This window comes from Bombus vosnesenskii, unplaced genomic scaffold, assembly GCF_011952255.1.
Source record: "Bombus vosnesenskii isolate JDL3184/JDL3185 unplaced genomic scaffold, Bvos_JDL3184-5_v1.1 scf7180000013263, whole genome shotgun sequence".
Lineage (NCBI taxonomy): Eukaryota > Metazoa > Arthropoda > Insecta > Hymenoptera > Apidae > Bombus > Bombus vosnesenskii.
In genome coordinates this window covers 8,669,097-8,679,934 of record NW_022882923.1, presented here as the reverse complement: position 1 = coordinate 8,679,934, position 10,838 = coordinate 8,669,097, and the positions used below count along the sequence as shown (strand labels likewise).

The 10,838-nt window shown below is 33.9% G+C and overlaps 2 protein-coding genes across 4 annotated transcripts; one reads left to right on the top strand and one right to left on the bottom strand.

Moving 5' to 3' along the window:
- Positions 1-18: 18 nt before the first annotated feature.
- LOC117231980 (ATP synthase subunit d, mitochondrial-like) lies at positions 19-1,282 on the bottom strand. Its single transcript, XM_033491034.1, has 3 exons — positions 1,082-1,282; positions 497-665; positions 19-420 (listed from the first exon to the last, which is right to left on the bottom strand). The coding sequence occupies exons 1-3, from the start codon at positions 1,195-1,197 to the stop codon at positions 187-189; spliced, it is 519 nt and encodes a 172-aa protein (XP_033346925.1). The 5' UTR covers positions 1,198-1,282; the 3' UTR covers positions 19-186.
- Positions 1,283-1,876: 594 nt separating this feature from the next.
- On the top strand, positions 1,877-9,968 carry LOC117231925. Of its 3 annotated transcripts, none has more exons than XM_033490919.1 (9): positions 2,550-2,689; positions 3,002-3,067; positions 3,235-4,858; positions 4,983-5,217; positions 5,298-5,407; positions 5,503-5,749; positions 5,815-6,019; positions 6,111-6,312; positions 6,408-9,968. In XM_033490919.1, the coding sequence occupies exons 2-9, from the start codon at positions 3,060-3,062 to the stop codon at positions 8,187-8,189; spliced, it is 4,413 nt and encodes a 1,470-aa protein (XP_033346810.1). In that variant the 5' UTR covers positions 2,550-2,689; positions 3,002-3,059; the 3' UTR covers positions 8,190-9,968. The 3 variants fall into 3 exon arrangements, with proteins under 3 accessions (XP_033346789.1, XP_033346810.1, XP_033346799.1); XM_033490908.1 differs by having other exon boundaries at positions 3,205-4,858; XM_033490898.1 differs by lacking the exon at positions 3,002-3,067 and having other exon boundaries at positions 1,877-2,689.
- Positions 9,969-10,838: the final 870 nt, after the last annotated feature.

The following is a 10,838-nucleotide window of genomic DNA, read 5'->3' as shown; positions in this document are numbered from 1 at the left end:
TTTTTAACTAAAAGTCGATTATAATGAACAAAATTATGCTTTCAACGTATTTAATATTTTATAACTTTAATATCAGAACCTTACTAAATTTTTGTATGAATAGTTTAATAGTATACATGGTTAATAGCTCAATGGAGAAGCTATGATGAATATTACAACAGAACTATAATACATTTCAAGTTAAATTTAATGACCACTTCCTTTTGAATCTTCATTATTAGTGTTATGTTCTTGAGATGTGTCGTCATGAGGCCAAGTTGTAACTTTATCTAGTTGCATACATCCATCTGGTTTCAAATCAACATAATCATCCATAGTCATCTCTGAGAACGGTATCATATTGTTTAGCTCATCCAAACCTTTACGTAATTCTTCAATGGTAACATTTACTTCTTGAATGAAACTTTCTATTTTCTTAGCCTGTAACATGTTTAACACTATTTATAAAATTCAATTTAGGATATAAAATATAAAATAAACAGAAATATATTATTACGGTTTCACTCTTTGCAGCTTCAATTTCTGCTGTATAATTATCAGCTGGATATGGCACTGATAATGATTCATATTCTTTTTGAAATCTATCTACTAAACCCGGAGTCACAATAACTTTTTTATAATATGCCCAATCAATTTTTGGTAGAGCTTCTGGATTAGCCATCATACTATAAAATATATATTATATAAATATATTTTTTTATTGTCTTATATCTATTTGAATATGCTATATTTTATACAAATATAATAATTTATTTACATTGGTATAAAGTGATTATTTTAAATGGCACAACTCTTTCGTTTATTATGTTTGAATCAATTTTCTAACAAGTTATTACTGTAATATACTTATCGCTATTTTGAAATCAGTACTAACAAGGTTAGGTCAGTTTACCTAGACTTACTCATACAAAAATTTAATAGGAAAGAACTACAATTTCATTAATTTCTATATAACAGGAGAATAGTACATTTTTTAAATCACTCGACCAATCTAAAGTAAGGATTTAATAGGAACATGTGGAAATATTATATAACAGGATAAATGATCGAATAATGGAATGATCTTATGAATTTTACTAACCGTTGTAAATATTTATCAGACTTCGATTTAAAAGCGGCCAAAGCAGCTTTTTCAGCTTCTGGAACTCGCTCAGCGAGAGCAGTCCAGTTTATCGCTTTAATTGCTTGTCGTGACATTTCTCTGTGACAATTCCTCCGAACCAAACGTAACACAATTCCCGACTGCTGCACAAGTATGAATATGTGTATCTATGAGCTGGTATGGTTGTATAGACTATACTCTTAAATGTATACAGCGCTAATTCTTTTTTACCGATATCGATTAATCGAATTTTCATATATCGAAACGAGATATCGATTATAGAGTACTCGATATACATAAATATTCGATTTAAAGGTATTGTTTCAGTCGATATTTATTCGTTGTAAATTGAAGCATTTAAGCATTAGCAGCATTAGGTAAATGCGAGATATCGTGATAAATAATTACGAATAATTAGCTTTTTTAAACACGTATACGAAAATAGTGAACTATGCAAGAAAAGAAACGTATATGATAAGTACGTATATAACAAATAGAAGAAGCAGCATTCCAGAGAAATCGTTCGTTTACTGATCGAACCAGTTATAAGAATGAGTAAATTGAAAAATTATTTATGAAATATTCACGTGTACATATATGTATATTCTTTCCTATCATATTAATATGAATTATGGAATACAACCTTACGCCTTATTGTACGTGCATTCAAACATAATTTACATTGTTTATGTTATAGCTTATTATATATATATTTAAATTGTTCAATTAATTGCAAACATTATAATCATAATTATGGAACAGAATAAATATGAAACTAATAAACAAGAAATTTGATTTAAATATTGTAAAATAAGAAAAAATCATCTAATTAATAACGAAGACGAACAAATGTATATACTCATCATACACGATACACATACAATTACATATATATGATTATATAGACAAAACGTAAGTTACATATTTGTATTATCTGTGTGTATACTATATATAAATTTATATGCATCTAACACAGGAATGTACACAATCGTGCATGCATATTCACATACATGCATTCTCATGTAAGTACGCGTTCATACATCGAACGCGTGTAAGTTTGCAGTGATGAAGCGCAACGACAGGATCGATAAAAGAGGAAGATCGTGGTCACGGGGTACAAGGGGTATGGAGAAGGAAAGTAGACTAGCGAAAGAATAGAGAGAGTGAAATAGAAATTTAGCGAGTGTTAGTGGATGGGTGATTGCCGGGGTGGCGAGTGACTAGGGTGGGCGGAAAGGGTGGAGTGGGCGGCGATGGTCAGGCGGTGAGCATAAAGAGGATAGGATAATATCGGTGCGCGACCTCCGCGGTAGCTTCAAGTTCGCCGCTTTAATACCGGCAGATCTACGATGTAGTTATGCCGAAGAAAAGTACTAGACATGTGAGAGAGTCGGGGTTAACGAGAAGTTCTTATCATAAAAGCAATAATCTTGGAACCACATCAGAACCAAAAACGAAACACTTTCTAAGCGTCCGGATTGGTCTTACCAACGGCAAACGTTGGCTTTCTCTTAAAAAACGCTTAGGTCTGTCAACGGATGAAGATGTTGCAGTTTACTTGCTGGATCTTGCTGAATCTGTTTCCAGGTAGGATTCCAGATAGATGCTTGTGACAGATTAAATGTACCTCTTTCTTAGTTTTCAATCAAAATTTATTTAGACCGACGTTATAAAATATTTTGTTCTGTGCCATAAAAACCGTTTTAATCGATACTTAAACATACGTATCACTCGAAAGCGGGACTTCCCCTCTATCGTGTCCAAATTTTCCCTCGAATCGCCATCTTGTGGGGTTGCTGTCAGAGGGGTGAAAATAATCGATAATTTTTTATTCGTTAAAAATATAGTCGTCAATTTTATCGATTACACTGATTTTCATTGATTTTGATTTTCTTTGAGAACACGGATCGACCGATACAGAAGAAATGTCTATTTTATTTAACTCCAAATACGAAATATGTTCAGGTAAATTAATTTTCACTTAATATTTATAAAAATACTAGTAACCATTGAACGTTTTCTGTCTTAAATTGATTCCCACTTTCTAACTTTTGTGAGACACTATTGTGACTTAACACTTCCTTTATATCTATATTTTACAGTGCATTCAACTGCATATTTTTGTTTAATAGACACAACCTTAAGTGTAATGGAGAAGAGGAAAAGGAAATGGATCAGGATAAAAAGAGCAAAACAGAATCGATGCAGACTGAAGATTTTATAGAAGATACAAGAGAATTTGTACGTCGAAGTTTAAGGAAACAAAGCAGTGGCACAGTTGTAGAATCTGAATCTCTTCCTGTTGATACAGCACAAACAAAATTGTCCAATGATACTGATGTACATGTCCGGCGTAGCTCAAGATCTAAGCATCATAAGAATAAAGCTAAACATCATAAAGATAAACGGAAAAGAAAAAGGCGTTTTAAAACTGAAAGTATTGTTTCGCCACTAGAATCTATTAAACGATCTTCTAGTGATATAACATCAGGAGATGAGGAACAAATTTCCTTTAAAAAAGACAACTCCAGGTCAGCTAGCGAAGTAGAGTCAAAGTCAAATTTAAAAAACAATCTTCGTATTAGTACGAAGACAGCTGAATCTGTTATGTCAAAGACTGAACACATAGATAGCATAGAATATATAGCAAATGTAAATATTAACAAAAATGTACTTTATCATGATATTGGAGATGTTGATGTGGAAAGAATTATGATGGTTGGTGACAAAAATGAGCAATCAAGGTCTAATTGTTTAGCAACATCATCAGTTGCTAAGAGTGTAGGTGAAAATGTAGTAGAACAAATCTCAAGTGTAACAGATTCAACATCCACCATAGTTTCTCACATTCAATCTAGTGAGACAAAAGATGACAAGAACAGCCCAAGCGGTATGGTATATGTCAATACAAATTCTAGTTGTTCAAATATCAACATAAATACAGATCAAGAAATAGAAGATCGAAAATTGAAAAAGAAACGAAAACGATTGAAATATGATGCTGACGAAGACGACGATGAAAATATAAAAGAAGATTCATCTGAGGACATTGTAGATGATTTTGTACATAAACATAGGAGAAGAAGGCACAAACACACTAATGAACATAAAAATCGTAAACATCACGATGTGCGGAAAGCACCGCAAGACGGAATAATTGTGCAAGAAGATAAAAATGCTTGTTCTACAATAGATGGTACAACTCCAATTACAATTGAAAAGCTTCAAAATGAAACAAATGTTGAAAGCCTAATGTCTGAGCCACAGAGATTAGCCATTAAAATAAAGCTCTGCCAAGAATGTAATAATCGTCACTTACAAGATGCCTGCCCATTAATAACACCTCAATATGCTATTTCAGATTCTATATCATATGAAAGCTGGTTAAATAAACATAAAGAAAATACGGAAGTTTCAAAGGCTATAAAATCAGATGATCCTATGTCTGAAGGATATGGAAAGATAACAGAAGATAATAATGAATCAGATGATGAATCTTTATTAACTGAACAATGTAAAACTAAAATGAAAACTCAGAAAGAGGAAAAGCAATTAACTGTAGATTTAGATCGACCATTATATGCTAGAGACTCTCTACCTGAATGTTTTGAATTAAAAATTACCAATTCAGAACATGGGCTTGGTATATATGCAAAAAATTCTGTTCCAATGCATGTTAAACTGGGTCCTCTTGTTGGACAACCAGTTAGGGAAATGGACATTCCTGATGATTTTCCCATGAGACACATTTGGGAGGTAAAATCAATGCAATATTTTTTATTTTTGTATGTATAAACTATATTTATTTTAATCATTACACATATATCCTTAAAATGTTCCAATAATAAAACAATATTGTTCTTCTTTCCTCTTTTTTTAGATAGATAATGATGGTAAAGCTTCGTATATAAGTACTACTAATCCATTAAAAAGTAATTGGATTCGTTATATTAGGCCTGCTGAAACAAAAGAGGAAAGAAGCGTAGCTGTAATAACAAAACAGGGAGAACTACACCTTGTTACTACACAGAATATTATGTCAGGAATGGAGCTGACGTATTGGACAGACTCTCAATCTTCTGCATGGACGCGGAAGAATAAAGTAGACAAAACGAGTATAGTATCATCTTTTCAAAATATAAATTAAGTATAAGCAAGGAATATCATTTGTTTAACTTTATTTTGATTTATCCAGATTGTGGAGGATGTAATTTAAATTTTGCCCATCCAATATACTATCGGTTACATTGCTGCATTTTTCATGACACGAATTATAGTTTAACCATAAGAAAATATCATTGTAAGGTAGATGAAATTTGAATTACGCTTTATATCGACTGTTTCGCATTTTGTATTTTTGAACAAATGTATAGATATATGAATTTATTCCATATTTTTAGGTATGTGGAGCTGCTGTTTTGGGTAAGGATAATATTATGAAACACGCAGCGGAATTACACGCAGGTCGAGGTGCATATCAATGTCAATATTGCAAAAAATTCTTTTTACGTTTGAATTACCTTGAAATGCATCGTACTTATGGATGTGCTCAAAATCCTCAACGTTCAAGGCCATTATGCGATTTTTGTGGTCGTAAATTTTGTCAGCCGCAAAAATTAAAAGTGCACATCAAACGAATGCATAACGGTAAGCATTTGTACAGCATGTAAATCTATCAATAAAGATTATTTTCAATTTAAATGAATGTTTAGATATGTCTGAGGTGCTCCGGGAGTTTCAATGTAAATTATGTCTAAAACTTCTGGGATCTCGTGCTGCTCTTCAACGTCATATGAAAGAAGTTCATCATAAAGACGTAGTTGGTGCCGCGACTTGTGATCGATGTGGAAAAATGTTCCAAAATAAGAGTAATCTCAAAATACATATGTTAACACACAGTGGAGTAAAACCATTCAAGTAGGATCGCAATATTCCTGTAGATAATTCATTTCGTATTTCTTTAGTAAATGCGATATTGAGTGCTTGTTCTTTTTTTTTTTAATTGCAGGTGTAAAGAAAATGGTTGCAAAGCAGCTTTTACGACTAAACAATGTTTACAATTTCATTACAAAAAAGTACATGGTCTTACAGAAGAAATGATGCCAAAAATCGAACGATCTGTTGCCTATACCTTTGATGCATATAGCGGTGGACTCGTCGAAGATGTTGGTCGTGGAAAAACACCGCGACCTAGTAGAAAAACTTCTCAGGTTTGTTCTTCATCAAAATATATCTTGTCTTATACATTTTCGTAAGATCAAATCGTTTCGAATCACAATATTCGTTTTATAATTTATGATTTCAGCAAGAAAACGATAATAAAATATCTGTGGATGATAGCAAAAATGACTTGAAAATTGAAACGCCAAGTATTTCTACACATTCGAGTATAATCGAGTTTGGTACAAGTCCCACATCCAAGTATAAAATAGAACATAATTCACGAATTACAACGTCTTCGCTTCCGATGGGTGCGTCAATGTCAAGCGGTTTGGAATCGACAGTAGAAGGTGTGCGCACAGAAACAGATCTATATAGTACTTCCAGATTACAAAGTAAAGGAAGTAAAAAATGGCTTGGTGAATTCAATCCTCCAATTTCCTCAGATGTAACAGTGGTATCTAATACTATACCTCATTTATCAACAAGTGTTGTTACCGGAAATTCTTACGAGTTTGAAGATACTCGGAAGGAAATTGATGAGAAAGTATCATCATCGACAAACAATACCAGAAGACAAGATAATATGACTCAAGATATTATAGAAAATGCTAAATTGGGACTTAGTGTTTATAGAAGAACTGAAAGTGCGAATGCTAGCTTGTTAGTTGAAGCTGCCCTTGATGCTGCTGAGCGGGATATAGGAGCAGTAACTAGTCCAATATTGGATGATAATGATCGCGACACAAATCTTTATTCAATATCCAGTCAGCTACAATCTCCATTACCTCAGAGATCACCAAACCATTTAGAGTCCTATATACAACAACAAGAAGAACTGATATCTCCTGCACCTACACCAGATAGCCGAAACACACCACCCACGCATTTACACGTCGATTATCAACTGCATCGGCCCGTTGATTACATCGGTACACCAAGAACACATAACATTGATCAGTATTTACATCACGAAGAAATACCACGTGTTTCTTCGCCGAACGGTTATATACATATTCAACAAGAGGACTTGGTATCACCTTCAGGAACACCAAACCCCCGATATCAAGACGTGCACCATCACCATCACCACCACCATCACCATCATCATCATCAGGTATCCGCGGACAATTTATCTAGTGATGAAGGTGATTCAGTTGTGCAAAATCTCAGTCTCTCCGTGAAAGAGAAATCAATGCAGTTGGATCTATCAACATCATATAAATATGATTCTCTCGACCAAGAGTTCGCTAGAGAAAGAACTAGCTTTGAGCCTCTTGTTCTAAACGGGGAGCTTCAGGGCTTGGATATGTCTGCTAGAGGATTTCATCATACTTTTGGTGTACAGATACAAAATGCACGGTATCATCATCATCATCTGTATGAAATTGCAGAAAGACAAAGTGTTGATCTTAGCAGGACTGGAAGCTATTCGATATCACCTACTCCTCTTCCTGTATCTTCTCAGGTGACATCTGGTTCTTCGGCGGCAGTAGTTCCTCCACCGCCACCACCTCCACCACCGCCACCGCCGCCCCCTCCTCCACCACCACCGCCTCCCCCAGCTCCTCCTCCTCCACCACCGCCTCCACCGCCGCCACCACCTCCACCTCCTCCTCCACCCTACCCTCATAGCGATGTTCTCAGGGTTGTAAGTTTAGATCTTACACCAGGTGGACGTCACACTGTAGATCTCACTCTTTCAAGACCACATCACTTACACGGATCCGGTGCTCGGGTAATAACGAGTCCTCAACCCGCAGGTTCTGGCAATCCACATATTGTACCTGACTCGGTTGATGGGCGAATTCTACCTTCCCCTCCTCCACCACCTTCCTTGTCAGGGTACAATCCAAGTTATCCTGTAAGTCCTGCTGCGTATCATCCACCAAGACCAGGATACCATCATTATTCCGGTTACTATTAACTAATACAGAGAATTTCAGTACCTTTACCTAACATATTAAAATACCCACCGAGTAACTTTTCCAATATAATTTTTGCTATAAAACTATTTCAATCGTAAATAATCAAAGAATATGCTATATCACTAAGGTATATATGTCAATATTCCGAGATAATATTAAATCTGTTTCGTTTCCGTTTTCTCTACACAGAATCATAAAAATTCAAGACCGTGAACTAGTCGAAGTGAAATTCTTTTATATATTAAATTATATATTAAATTATGAGGATCATTCAAAAAGTTTCCATTCGTGGCGTCGTTTTCACACCATACGCAACATAGACATGAGTAATATCTAACTTTTAGTTACTGGAACATGACCAGACTATCAATGTTGTAACGTATTACAAAACCATAGGCAAGCTTCACAGACAGATCAAGATCAAACGTCTTAGAAAGTTGAACAACGGTGTGCTTCTCCATGATAAAGTTCATGCTCACCTAGGAAATGTTCGGTATAAATTGCGGAACAGGAAGTGGAAAATTCTGAAGCACCCATTTTGGTCTCTTCTACGTGTGAACTTCGTGTCTTTTATCCCTTGGAGGAAGTTTGAAAAAGCTTGAAATGATCGCAGATCAATTTTCCTCGGCCGCCAAAATGCAAGAAGCTGTCACAGATTAATTCCGGCGGCAAACATAGGATTACTTTGAACGAGTTATACGTTGGTTGGTAACTCAGACGCCACGTACGGGAACTTGTTAAATGCCCCTTATAGATAAGAAACGACGGAGACCAATTATTGAATGTCGAAACTTTATTTGATCTTTCTTGCACACATATAATAATGGACTCAAGTCAACGTTAGATACAGTAAAAACTTCTAGAACTTTACCATTCAAATTAAAGTACAACTCTGGAACAGAGATGCGCACAAATATAATAAAATCAGTTATGTTAGATTGTCTAGTTTTTGAGTGGTTTAAAGCACATGGTCGGATTAGTCAACCGGTCGAACGTGATTATCGTAAAAGTGTATAGTAAAAAATGACATGTATCTATTATTTTTGGAGTGAACTTTATTTTTTTAAACTATTTATGAACAAAATTGTAGAAATTCGTTCTGCGATTAGAAGTACAATGCATGATTAGAAGAAAAAGATTAGCTTCTCAGTTTCTCAGATCATACATATATTTATACTACATATGTTCTTTTATACATATAATCATGTAAAATTTGAACATAGTAATCATACTTTTCGTTAACTGGTGGTAGATTTTTTGGGGTAATTGCTACTTCACATAAAATGTTACTTAACTTTCAACATATATATTCTTCTACTTCTTGTTCATCGACAAGAAAGTATTTCTAACACTTGTAACATGTAACGGTAGCTGCCATAAATTTTTGCAACAGTATTTTTCGGACGATTAGTCAACGACGTCGACGTTGTCTCTCCTACCATCGTTCTTGTTTTTAAATTTAGATTAAGAATTCATAGTCAGGTTGTCGTATGCAAAGGTAAGAAAATAATCGGATAAAGGAGTGAACGAAGAGCTGCGATATTATTAATGCACGTGAAAATTTTTACCTCTCGGGAAACATTGTGAATTGTGATTTTGATCAGTTGTGATAAATCACAATCCGCGAAATAAATCAATCAAGTTGCCTAACGATAGTTATAAGTGTATTTATACATGGTGATAATGACACTTAAACGTTCATTTTTGTTCTAGTCATATATTACATTCATGTTAAAGTAATATTAGTTATTATTATAATATCCTGGGCATTGCAAATGTCGATACCGTAAAAATTGCAACGATTATTTCATTTGCATAAAATACACTCTTTCATCTTTGAAATGTTGTTAAAATAAATATAAGCATTGATTAAGATTGGTAACGATACCAATCAAACTTATTTACAGAGTACATATATATATTAAGATGCATATACACACACACACACACATACAAGTAGTTTACAGCTTTTTCAAATCTTCTTTACGAATCGTTTGCCAGTACCAAAGAATAAGAAATCGTGCAACCTCTGTGCCAAATCAATAAGGACGTTTATCACTATATGTACAGTTTTAATATAAACGCACCGATTATTTTGTATTAAATAAAAATACTCGTAGTATTAATGATAGGTATAAATATACAATTGTATGTATGTATGTATGATGTATGCAAGCGTATGTGTATGTATGTGTGTGTGTAAGTGTTTGCGTATATATATATATATGCAAGTATGTACATAATTGGATAGATGTGTGTTCGTTGCACGTTTTTCTTTTTTATATAATACAACTATAAGTTTTTAATCTCAGAAGTAAATTTCGATCAATTATTTATGTTTTTATTAATACCATTGATATTTTCTTCTTTTATATTGTATATTGCGTTTTTGCAATTTAGGGCTTCCTGTTCGCTTTTAATTAGTATTAACACATTTTATATTATTCCTTCCCTTTCAAATAAGGAACAACAGAAGTAGCCAAGAAAATAACAATTTCTTCCCTTCTTCGTGTATTTATATACTACTAGCTACAAGTACACAAAACTTTAAACAACAATGTTCACGAGTACAAATATGACACGGAATACATTTGTATCGGATTTCTTAATATGGCAAGCAAAATTAATAGAATAAACCATAAAAATAA